The following is a 13,021-nucleotide window of genomic DNA, read 5'->3' on the forward strand; positions in this document are numbered from 1 at the left end:
TTAATTTATATTTACCATTCAATATTGCAATCGCTGCGGTCAGTCCCATTGAAGAACACAGCAGCGTGGCTTGGAACTATACAGGCTTACATGAACCACGTGACCACCCTGCCGGCGAGATCAGAGAGTGTCGCAACTCTTCTCTCTCTATGGCTCTGGCAGCATCTTTAGACAGATGAGGAAGCCGGAGCCATTAGGTCATAGGCCACGCCCACTGGATACAAACGCAGCGCGGGAGTCAGATGAGGTCAGGAACATATGGCCGTCCCGTTGCTAGAACACGGCAGCGCCAAACATTTCACTGCTTCCTCAACTTGGGCCAATACAGAGCTGGACTTGCTCAACGTCTGAAAATCAAGTCTGGATCAGTACCAACTCTCCTCGGCTCAGCTACAAACCTCGAAAAAGTAAGTTAACTAACGCCATATCATTGTGTTGCTTTACTGTATATGGTTACCTTGTTAGCATTATAATGTTGCTTTAGCATTAGCGCTACAGCTAACAGCCAAGTTATTGTCGCTAATGTTAAGGTAGATAGCATCAGTTATGTGTGTAAATACCATGGACCTATTATAGAGAAAGGACAGTGGACTAATACATGGCCGCCCATTCATTCCTATAAATACACGCACTGTAAGTCGAGTGTGCATCTCAGCAAGCATGGGGCATCACACGAGAATGGGCACAATTCAACAAAGGGGGTACAGGCACTGATCTCTACTGCTTGGATACCAAGGGAATGCAATGTTTTACAATGTCTGCTCACCATACAACAAACGAATACAACTGTATTTTACCGGCCACTGGACTGCAGTAGTTCTAGAGTTTTACTGATGAGGAGATTGACCTGTTCAACTCATCCTAAATACATATGGTGCGTTCCTGGGAACCTGTGTTTTCGCCCCCTTCTACCCTCTTGTACTCCCAGTTATAGCTGGTTATTTACGGGCAAAAAAGTGTACCTGGAACGCACTATTATAGGCATGTTTTCCCCTTCTCACCTGATTCAAATCAAATGGTTATTAGCCGATTTCTGCAGAGCTTGATGTCATGGTATTGAGTTGATGAGATGAACTATAAAATATGTAAACAAATCAAGGATGCAGGGCTGGCGCTCGGCATAGGCGAGCTAGGCGATCGCCTAGGGCATGGTTTCTCAACGGGGGCACAACCTAGGGGGGCGCTGGGAACGTGATTCCATTTTTGGGGGGAGATATAAAAAAAAATTTGTTAGCCTATTTTCATTTATTGTTTTAACCCCTCTACCGTCTCAGCTACTTTTTACTGTCTATGCGCAGTGGAACAGTGATAATACAGCGCGGTTCGGTCCTGCACACGCCCGGACTCCAATTACATCAGCTATCGTCATGATCTCTATAGTAACGCTGACAGGCCGCAGGGTGCCGCGGCCGGGGCACGACGGGAGACGTGGCGGTCGGGAGTCGCGGGAGTGGCCGCACCGCGGTCACGGTGAATGAATGTTCAATCCAACCATTTCTTCCTCAACACTTCATTCTTGGTCTCTCTCTCTCTCTTTCTCTTTCTCTCTCTCTCTCTCTCTCTCTCTCTCTCTCTCTCTCTCTCTCTCTCTCTCTCTCTCTCTCTCTCTCTCTCTCAGTTTAATTGCATGTCATGAAGATTCATTAATATTTTTATATTTTTTGCACCAAAACCGACTCAGAGGGCATTCACTGCTATTAATGACCAACGCAAAATCAATGAAAAACGATGCATTGATAACTTTAAGCAATATAACACAGTGTGAGTGGGTTGTTAGTTTATTTTTATTTTTATTTTTTACCTTGATCCAGAGGATCAGGGTAAGGTCAGGGGGGCGTTTGCTCAAAAAAGGTTGAGAACCACTGGTCTAAACCATGCTGACATCAGATGTGACCAATGGGGAGGATGTACATGACGAAGTGCAGGAGATCTAGCACAGAACCCTGGACCACACCACCAAACCCTGAAATTACCTATGGAGACATAGGTAATCCTAGCATAAAGCTGTGAGATATGACGTAAACCAGGTGAGCGGAGTGCCAGTGATACCCAAAAGTGTTTCCAGCCGGGTGAGCAGTGTGATGTGACAGATCGTGTCCAAGGCAGCTGTGAGGTCCAGCAGCAGGAGAACGCTGACATGGCCTGAGTCAGCAGCAATGAGAAGGGTTTTATGGATATGTCCAGTGCCTTCTCAGTGCTGTGCTGACACACACACGCACGCACGCACGCACGCACGCACGCACGCACACACACACACACACCCACACACACACACACACACCACACACACACCACACACCACACACACACACACACACACACACACACACACACACACACACACACACACCAGAGCAAAAGAAAGATTAAGTGAGGAATACAAAATATGAAATGCTAAATACATTAAAGAATTAAGTAAGGAATAATCACAGAGAGGCCGGGCAATAAACAGTTTGATATGCCCGGCCGTGGACGGCTTATTTTAATAAAAATAAAAAATAAAAATTTAGGTCAGGGGGGCGTTTGCTCAAAAAAGGTTGAGAACCACTGGTCTAAACTAGCCTGGCTCCGCCCGCCTAAGTACTTCCGTTCAATTTGAATTTCCCTTCAGTACTAGGTCTGGACTAGCCTGGCTCAGCCCGCCGAAGTACTTCCGCTCAATTTGAATTTCCCTTCAGTACTAGGGCTGTTTCCCAAAGTGAAGGCTGCAGCCTTGCTAGGACGCGTCCTTGCTAGTCGCGTCCTATGGAGATGAGACAAGAGTGCTAGCTCGAGTGCTTCCTAGCGTTTGTAACGTCTGACTTTGGGAACGACTTGGTAGTGTGGAAGCGCTTCCGCTTCCGCTTTTTAATACTGCGTGTCCGCTTGTAATGTAAACACATGTGAGCTTATGAATAAAACATGGCAGCAATCAAGCTGATCGATATTTATTTGACTTTTGTCTGTTATAAATGCGGTCATGTCTCCTTCGCATGGAGCCTCTTTGGGGAAGTCACAAAAGCTTTGTTGTGGTTGATCGAATTGTCTTTATTAAAAGGAAAATCCATTCAATTTTTATAAAACTAAGTGAAATTGTCTGAGAACTTAATTCATGCATCACATTTACAGTACGGTTGATTACTATTATGCAGGGGGAAAAAGACAAAGAAAGAGATGATAAACGTGTATTTATTTGGATATATGATCTGATTCATTCATTCATATATGCCTACAATCTACCAGTGCTTTGAACACATAAGTATATCATATAAAATACAATTATATACGTTCATTAAAAATTACAAACATTGCAAATGATCGGTTGTGCATTAATTTTACAACATTGGATAGTGGCACTATCCCTTCCACCGGCAAACAAATGTTTGTGCGCCACCCTAAGGCGCACAAAAGCCTCCGTTTGCTGGGCTGACCCTAAAAAAAACGTAAAAATAAATAGGTATACATAAATAATGTAATCTTGTGAGCGAGTAAATTGACATTGGTGACAGTGGTGTTTAACACCAGCTACGTCCATGCAAAATATAGCAACGTATCATTAAGTTGCAAAAACGTTTGAAAAGTGGCACAGGTCTTTAGGCTTGATTATTTGCATTAACATGATGAATCTATAAAAAGCAATACGGCACAAAATATTTCTGAAAACTAATATAACTTCACTTCATTTGAACGTGTACTTCTCTGCCATTTTCAAGAACCCGCCCAGTGAACGCAGAGGTTGTGGGTAGTTTTGGCTCGTCTAGGATGCAGCGATGCATCCTTGAAAAATCTCGGAATTCTCAAAACGAAGGACCCGAAAAGGGGGCGTATTTCGAGTGTCCTCAACATTGGAACAGTGCTTGTCGGCGTTCGATGACGTAGCGTCCTTAAAAGGGCGGCCGTTGAGCATGCTTCCTTGACATTGGGAAACAGCCCAGGGCCCCGTTTCCCGATAACGATGGATCCACGCTCGTACGATCATTCTCACGATGGATCTTGCGATCCATCGTCAATTTCTTTGGAGCGTTTCCCGAAACTCCTCTTAACGTGAACGCGCATTCGCTGCACTCACGACGTCGTAGGATTGTAACTGTCTACTGACACGGTGCTGAAATGGGCTCCGTAGGGAGACGCAGGAATGTCGCAGGAAAATTGTGTTAAAAAGGGTTAAAATAAATCCCCATCAAGGACAACAGCAGAGTAGCCTCCGAAAAAAATAGACTGCAATTAGATGAATGCTATAGCAAGACATTAAAACACAATTGATTAGGCTTAAACCGACATATATCAGTCCTAATCCTGAATGCACTGTGCGTTTCACGGCATTTTCCCCCCGAAATAATTCCATATGACAAAAAATTAAAAATTGCTTGTGTGACAACTACATTTATCTTAATGGGCTGATTTCTGAAACATGCTTTGCGCAGCAAAGAGAGCCGACTTAATCTGATTCCGCATAAGGGTTTCCTTGATTGATAATTTGATTGGCTATAAAAGCCCCTCCGGAAATAGGGTAAGGTATGTATTGATGAGGAATACAACGAAGCCCACCGTCTGGCCCGGTGCATCGTTGAGCGCACGATCGGGAGGTGGAAGTTGCGCTATATTAGATGCCTTCACAAGTCAGGCGGAGGGCTCCAGTTTTCGCCGGCCAAGTCATGCGCCGTGATATGTGTGACGGCTATGTTGCACAACATTGCAGCTAAGGCTGGGTGGCATTGCTTGAACCGGAGGACGCTGAGGACGATGACGACGAGGAAGATCGGTGTGAGGACGGCCTCCCTCATAACTACGCGGCTGGTTTTCATGCGCGTCGAAGAGTGATTGAGACTTTTTTTAACCCCCTCCACCCTCCCACATGTCACTAAACATTCCCGTCAACGTGACCAATCCCCACCATATCCCAGCCTTTTGCCTGCTCCTTTGCTTGTTTTTTATAATTTATTTTATTTCTTTATTTTAATTTTTTTTAATTTAATTAATTTTTTACATTATTTTATGCTACGTTTTATGAGTAGCCTATGTCAGTCTGCACAAATCCCCCCACTTTCTCTCACACATTTTGAGTGCCCTGCCTGCGCAAACATTTTCTGGACTGTCCCGTTTTATTTTGGCCATTTTAACATCTTTATTAATAAATAAATTAATAATCTTTATTAATTACCAAACTAAGAACATAAAGGCGCAATGCGTTTTAATAAAACGCATCCAATAGACGGAATGTCCGATGGTGTCGCCACTGAGGCTATAGCTGACGATGCTCTTAGCGTCCTACGAGCACCCCTGGAGTACTCGTTAGCTACGAGCGTTTTCAAGACGTTCGTTCCCCACGATGCTTTCGGGAAACGCGGTGAAAACTCTACGATGCCCTTACGACGCACTTCACGATCCACTTAGGCTAACGATGCTTTCGGGAAACGGGGCCCAGGTCTGGACCTGCTGTATGTCATTTGGTTTTCTGGGGCCGCCACAGCGGCGCCCAATCAGCGAACAGAGGGCGTGTCTGAGAACAATGACGATAAAGTCGTGCGCCAGTTTGAGTTGTTGTTGTGGGTCGGTAGTCAGAAGACAATGGAGAACGATGTGAGCGAAGCTATTCGGTCTGTTGTGGCAACGTTGCCGAATATTGAGAAGTTAAAGCCGGAGCAAGAACAAGCTTTGTTGAGCTTTGTTGGTGGCCATGATGTGGTGGGGCTTCTCCCCACGGGGTTCGGGAAAAGTTAGATTTTCCAGCTGGCTCCGTTAGTGGTGAAGGAGTTGGGTAAGGCGAATGCTGGCGATGCTAAGCCGATAGTTATTGTAGTCTCCCCTCTCGTTGCACTAATGGAGGACCAAGTGAAGGAGGCAGAACAGTTGGGAGTTCGTGCTGGGCAGCTCGGCGTGCATGATGACCGTGACATTTTGGATGGAAGCTTGAGTCTGGTGTTCGGCAGCCCCGAGTCCTGGCTGCTGAACAACAAATGGCGACGAATCCTAGCCTCAACCATACACCAGGACAACCTCATTGGTATCGTCGTAGATGAGGTCCACGTTACGTACAAATGGTAAGTAAGCACTAAATATGGTTAAACAACATAAATAGGGCTGTGTTGCATACTTAGGTTAAACAACGTGAGTAGTTCTGTTCTTCCATACTCGATAGCTTAGGCTAATGTTGTACTCCATTTTGTTTCACTCAGGGGCGAGGCTTCCAAAGGCGAGTCGGCATTCAGAGAGTTTTGCCAAGTTCGGAGAGCTAAGATCTATAGCCAAGGAGGGTGAGTTGAATGCACTGCCCTTTGTTGCTCCTACCTTACATGTTGTGAAATATCTCATTTGAATGCTATAGTATCGTCAATATTCTGTGTATGGATAATATCTGTTGCAAGGATTTGTTACTGTAATGAAACAGAATTGTGTGATTAAGTGCATTCATGTTCATAGTGCTGTTCATTAAGTCCTCCCTGCCATAGTATATTAAACAAACACTTGACAACTTGTTGGGTATGTTATAAAATGGGGCATGTGTTTATCTTGTCATATTTCTACTCTCCCAGGTACACCTGTTTTGGCACTGACTGCCTCCGCTGACATCAAGTCAAGAAGCAGAGTCATCAGACTACTCCATATGGACAATGCTGTTCAAATCATCGCTAGTCCCAACAAGACAAACATCCGTCTTGGCTTGTGCAAGGTGCCCACTCATCACATGAACTGCCTAGACTGGATAGTGCAACATGCCAAAGACGAGGGCTCAGCAATGCTACCGATATTAATTTACTGCCAAAGCCTTAAATCAGTGGGGAGAGTTTTTGCATATTTAAAGGCGGAACTGCAAGGACATGCCTGGGTGGGCTGTGATCCGGACTGTAGAAGTGAGAACCTACTGATTGGCATGTTCCACAGCAAAACCCTCCCCCAAAACAAGCAGAGAGTGTTGGCTTCTCTGAGGGGGGAAGGGAATTGCCGGATAGTTGTTTCAACAACAGCTTTGGGGATGGGGTTGAATTTTGCTAATGTTTCACACGTGGTAATGTACGGGGCTCCAGGTGACCTAGAGGCCATTTTACAACAGGCGGGCAGGGCTGGAAGGCATGGTCAGCCATCACATGCCATCCTCTACAACACCGGGCAGTACTTCAAGGTGGATGAAGAGGTAAAGAAACTGCTTGCTGTTGGAAAAACCACATGTTTCAGGAAATCTCTCCATGCACATTTTGAAGCAGAACCCAGCCATGTAGAGCCAGGCCATCTCTGTTGTACATACTGTCAGACTGTTTGCGCTTGTTCATCTGGCACATGTACAGAACCCATGCCCAATTATGAACAGATTGAAGCTGAACCAACTCATCAGAGATCTAGGCATGTGGATGCAAATGACAAATCTTTAATTGCAGATTTGCTGAATGACTACAGAGATAGTTTGATCAATTTATCCAATCCACTGTACACCTCACATGCAGCCTGCACTGGATTCAGTCAGCAACTGGTGGATGCAGTATTGACCCACTGTCAATACATATTTGACCTGGCATACATTAGTGCTAACCTTCCTGTGTTTAGATTGGACCATGCAAAGGAGATTTTAATTATCATCAGTGATGTTTTTGGGGATATTGATGGGGATCTGCAATATGATTCAGAGAGGTATTTAACTGACCCAGATCTCTATTTCAGTAACTACTTCGACAATGTTGATGATGATGTTGAAGATACACTCACGAGCCATGTCAGTAGCTCTGAGTCTGAACAGTGAATTCTGTGATGCTTGTGATGTACAGAACACTTCAAACCCCTTTGTGTACTTGTGCAGGAACATGATTGGTGTCAGTTGTATATTGTTTTGTATGTGTTTGGTTGGTATTTGTGCAATTCTACAAAACTAAATAAAAGTGTACAAAACACATACTTATAAGACCCTAATTAAGTTATAAAAGAAACGAGACGTACTATGAAAAAGTGTTTTTTTTACTAATTCAACCAAAAAGTACTTGCATAACAATATGAACTATTTACACATTCATACAAATAGGCCTTCTATAAAAGCTTCAAATGAAATAGTCTGGCAGGACAAGGCTAGGACCATTACAGACCAGGTAGGTAATTGATTAAAGAACAACAGTCCTCCAGTCTTTCAGCCTGCAACGCATCCATCGCCACACGTCATAGTTTAGCTTGGACAGAATGTTTGTGTTAAATTTAGGGAATGCAGAGAAGTGTCTTCCCGGTTGCTGGTTGAAAACCTCAGTGTTCCTTAATACCTGAAGCACCATTAAAATGTTGTTTTTTTTTAGATCTGCTGCATGGTGGATGCCACTGGGCCGGGATAGCTGCAGCTCTCCGTCTGTTGTATCCATCAGGGTTTTAATAAACCAACAGACCTGCTGACCCTGTCAGCTGTTTTCTCTGCCAGGTTGGTGCCTTTATTCCTCAAAAAAGATTTCAGGAAGTTGTTGAGGTGCTCGAGGTGCAGATCAAGAGGAAAAATTTTCCCATTCCCGCCGCTACTATTCCAGAATCGGTTCCAGGTTACATCATGTTTAACCCTAGGGGACATTGTTGCATTGATTTGTACAGTCAAGAGGAAAGTGCTGTAGGCATAATTAGTGTGCCCGTAAGCCTTGTAAATCAGTAGTGCCACCTTGTACAGCCTTATCAAGCGCTCCCCATCTCCCTCTTTCACTGCATCCAACATATCGAATAGCAGAAATCCAAAGCTAAGCCTGGCCTCAGTATGCTGTTTTTTGTGGTCAATCAGACCAAAGGAAGCCGGCTCAACAACTGGCATAGATGCCACCACAAAACTGTGGACTTTCTCTTCGTGGGTCTCTCTGGCTTTTCGATAAATGAAAACTTTCTTGCAACCTGGCTCACGACAAGGGAGCTTCTCCTTCTCAGTGCGTTGGGCTGTTGCCGCTTCAGTAACGCCAGCTGTCAGGTCAGCAATCTCTGTAGACATTAAAAACTTGTCAACGACCTCTGCCACAGAGTCATGGAGCCAGGTCCTCTTCTGTTCTGCAGAGCCTTGCTGGATGTGGTCTGGTACTAAGCCGTCTGGAGTAGCTGTGAGAAAACAAAAAATATATATATATAAAAATTGTATTCATACATTGTACCTTATGCCAAGAAAAGGTAATGTTTGATTCCTTGATTTTAATCCTTTCAACACAATGTAGCAGATACAGACCTGTGACATCATCCAAATGAAAATGTTCCATTGCTGCCGCAAGGAAAAGTGCTGTCGTGTCAATCTGCACAAACTGTTTGTAAGCGTTGTACGCAGCATGTGGGCCTTTCTTCGCATTGCTGCACCTGTAAATCACATAGCAGTTATTTAAATGGCTGCATAAAACATCTGCTTGTGAAATTATATTCATAGTTCATAAATTCATGATGGTGTGTGTTTGTTAGTAGTACCAATCAGTGTTGGGCAAGTTACTTCAAAAGAGTAATGCATTATTTATTACTTGTTACTGTCATTTCAAAGTAATTAGTTACATTGCAATATTACTGTCTTTGAATTGTACGGCATTACACTACTTTTACCAAATAACAGGAAATATGGATTTGTTGTTCTCAATAGATCTTCCTGTGTTCAATGCAGCTCATTGCACAGCAGGAGGTGATGTGGTATGGCATAATGACTGAGCTAGGCTTAAGGCTAACAAAAGTACAATATAATGGTCGCAGTTATGGCTCATGGTACAATACATTTCATAATAGAAATACTGTAACTTTAGGTATTCATATTGAAATCAATAGAGCTAGAGCCTACTAGGGAAGATGGAAAAAAAAAAAACACATTGATCCCCCTTTTCTACTACAACCAGGTTGTAGTCTTTTCGCTCTGTTCTAGCCCTACTGTTGATATGGAGAACCAAGCTAAAAGACTACAACCAGCCTCCCTGGACTCTGCTGCTGCCGTGATCTTCTCCTCTAGCAGTAAGAGGAAGTAAAACATTTGCGCAGATTTTTTTCTCCTCTGTGAATCTCGCAGTGTTGGCGAATTTGTATAAAAACACACAAGTTAATTTCGGGTTTAAAACGTATTTCTGGGTTAGTCAAGTTAGGGTTAGCCAAGTAAAATATTACCTTTTTTGTTGGGAGTAACGCGTTACTTTTGTAACGCGTTACTCCCAACACTGGTACCAATTACCCACTTTTCCCTTAAATCCCAAATGGAAAGCAGCCGAATTCATGGTGGCTGTGCTTTCTTGGTAACATGCACACAGTTCATAAGTCCACGCCAACTTCATGGTTGGCGAAGATACTCTTTAGGGGAAGAAATGTAGAGAGAAAAGAATTATACAATAAGATACATACACAGTAATGAATGTCAATCTAACATTAATCTGAAAACACATGGTTTCTGATGTTTAGTGATTGATTACCTCAAGAGATTCATGTTGGCGTGGAGTGTGCCATGGTCTTTGGCAGATTCTTCACTAAAGAAGATCTGATGATTATCTGTAATGCATATCAAAAACATCATGTTTGAACCAGTCCTTAGAAAACATCATTACTTCTCTATGCCTTGGAAGGCAGTGTATTGTAATCATAAAAAAATCAACATTATGTGCTTTTTGTAAATATAAATTGTGTATCAGGGTGCATGTAGTTAATGATTACAATACCGACCTCAAAGAGATTTCGAATTGCGTGCCAGTCTTCATATTTGACACAGAGGCCTTCCAGGCGGTCCTCCTCCGTCTCCCCATCAGCAAACGCCAACTGGATATTCCGGGAATTGGCCTCTGTCAGTCTGTCACCCCCGATCAAAATCTTTTCAAGCCCATCAGGACATCTTGGCACATACCTAGAGAGGACTTACAGTTAGAATATCAATTTAAACACAATCGGTCCATTTCTCTTACATGGGTTTAGACTATTCCCAGACTTGATTTCCCCTAGCGCTTTCAGCCAATGGTCTAATTCATGTATGGGAAACTGTCCCAGGGTACACAAAGTAATGATTGATCTTGCATGATATTTACTCTTTTGAAGGTGCTGGAGCACATCCACCAGGTCGGCAGTTTGTGTTCGTCCTTGAATAGAAGTCCAAGTGGATACTACAAAAGTGTAATATTACAATTATGTGTCAGTGTGTGAAACACTTAAAGCATGAATAAGTGCATTACATCTGCAACTTGCACTGTGAATTTACAAATGTATTTGTTTCATTTGATTTTATTAAAGGACATGAAACTTACATGAGTGGATGGCTGGGCCATTTCTTCAGAGAACTGGTGGGGGATGTGTTGAACAACCACACTGGAGAGGGTCTTGAATGATTCCAAATAAGCTGTCAGGATTCGGCTCCCCAAAACAACGAATTCCCGACGCATACTGGTTTGTGTGTCTGGTCCAGGAAGTGAATTCCCGAGATCATAGTCAATCAAAGAATTTGTCGGTTTCAACTTGTCAAGGTGTAGTGAGTTGATTCTGTTGATGACACACATGTGGTGGATCCAGTGAATTGACTTGTTGGTCTGGCTGGTGGACTGATGATGCGTCTGAACGTAAAAGTCCAGGTTGTCGAATATGATGGAATATGTTTGAGGTGCAGGTGAGGTTGGAAGTGCTGAGGCAGACAATGGAGCAACACCCAAATCGGCCATGTCCAAGTCTGACAATGTACTGAATGTAAAGTCATCAGCGGCGTCCACCTCCTTGCTTGGTTGAACAGTGGTCTCTGTGGTAGTGAAGAAATAAATAACATTTATTTATTTCCAGCCCAGGCACACATGCCCGGGCTGGCCTGGCGCCCAGAGGGCCCCCACTCTCCACGGCCTCCAGTACAAGACCGAGGCACAGACACCTCCCCAGGTAGGCCTCATAAGCCTGCTGTCTATTAAAGGTCACTGAGGGTCACACAGACACACACAGAGCACCAAACACTGCCCTGTGTATTGTATTAAGTCACTGACAGGCCCAGAGGCACAGACACCTCCCAGGTAGGCCTCATAAGCCTGCTCTCTGTTTAAAGGTCACTGAGGGTCACACAGACACACACAGAGCTCCCAGCACTGCCCTGTGTATTGTATTAAGTCACAGCAAGGCCCAATGGCTCACACTCGTCCCCCTTTAGGCCCCAGAAGCCTGCCTGCTATTGGAGGTCACTGAGGGTCCCACAGACATACACAGAGCTCCCAGCACTGCCCTGTGTATTGTATTAAGTCACAGCAAGCCCCAATGGCTCACACTTCTCTCCCTTTAGGCCCCAAAAGCCTGCCTGCTATTAAAGGTCACTGAGGGTCCCACAGACACACAGAGCTCCCAGCACTGCCCAGCACTAACACTAACCCTAACCCTAGCCCACAGACACACACAGAGCTCCCAGCACTGCCCAGCACTAACCCTCACCCTAACCCTAACCCACAGACACACACACAGAGCTCCCAGCACTGCCCAGCACTAACCCTCACCCTAACCCTAACCCCCAGCACTGCCCTAACCCCCAGCACTGCCCACACCTGAGCTTCATGAGGCTGACTTTCACAGGTAGCAATTGCTTACGGCCATACCACCCTGAACACGCCCGATCTCGTCAGATCTCGGAAGCTAAGCAGGGTCGGGCCTGGTTAGTACTTGAATGGGAGACCTCCTCAGAAGCCCAGGTTGCTGTAAGTAGTGGCGGGTGTCACCAAAAGAAAAAAAAAAGCACGCCCAATCTTGTCCGATCTCGGAAGCTAAGCAGTGTCGGGCCTGGTTAGTACTTGGATGTGAGACCGCCTGGGAATATCAGGTGCTGCAAGCATTTTGGCTCTGCCTCCTAGTGGGCCCCTGCTGCCCGCAGCACTCAGCACAATTCAGCCTGTTCAAGTGCAGGCTGCAGTGGTGCTCTCCATGGTCCTGAAGTCACACAGACACCGGTGACTCCCACAGTCTGCCTTATATATATATATATTCACCTGTCATCGAATGACTAAATGTTAACTTGGTGTATTATTGCCGTGCCATGTAAACCGAAGTCCGGAGGTTGTAGCTTGATAGCATTATCAATCGCTAGCATGCTGCTAATAATAGTTAACTGGTAAGTCCTAATGTAATATATTATCCGTTCAGA

At 44.5% G+C, this 13,021-nt stretch overlaps 1 protein-coding gene and 1 non-coding gene across 3 annotated transcripts; both read left to right on the top strand.

Moving 5' to 3' along the window:
- On the top strand, positions 1-8,200 carry LOC130386623 (putative ATP-dependent DNA helicase Q1). 2 transcript variants are annotated; one of them, XM_056595637.1, is made up of 3 exons: positions 5,520-6,020; positions 6,156-6,233; positions 6,513-8,197. In XM_056595637.1, exons 1-3 carry the CDS (start codon positions 5,800-5,802, stop codon positions 6,544-6,546), a joined length of 333 nt encoding a protein of 110 aa, XP_056451612.1. In that variant the 5' UTR covers positions 5,520-5,799; the 3' UTR covers positions 6,547-8,197. The 2 variants fall into 2 exon arrangements, with proteins under 2 accessions (XP_056451611.1, XP_056451612.1); XM_056595636.1 differs by lacking the exons at positions 5,520-6,020; positions 6,156-6,233 and adding an exon at positions 1-407 and having other exon boundaries at positions 6,513-8,200.
- Positions 8,201-12,465: 4,265 nt separating this feature from the next.
- Positions 12,466-12,585, top strand: LOC130386779 (5S ribosomal RNA). The gene has a single exon (XR_008896224.1). It is a non-coding gene; the product is annotated as a 5S ribosomal RNA (ribosomal RNA).
- The last annotated feature ends 436 nt before the right edge of the window (positions 12,586-13,021 follow it).

The sequence above is a fragment of the Gadus chalcogrammus genome, chromosome 7 (assembly GCF_026213295.1).
Source record: "Gadus chalcogrammus isolate NIFS_2021 chromosome 7, NIFS_Gcha_1.0, whole genome shotgun sequence".
Taxonomy (NCBI): domain Eukaryota; kingdom Metazoa; phylum Chordata; class Actinopteri; order Gadiformes; family Gadidae; genus Gadus; species Gadus chalcogrammus.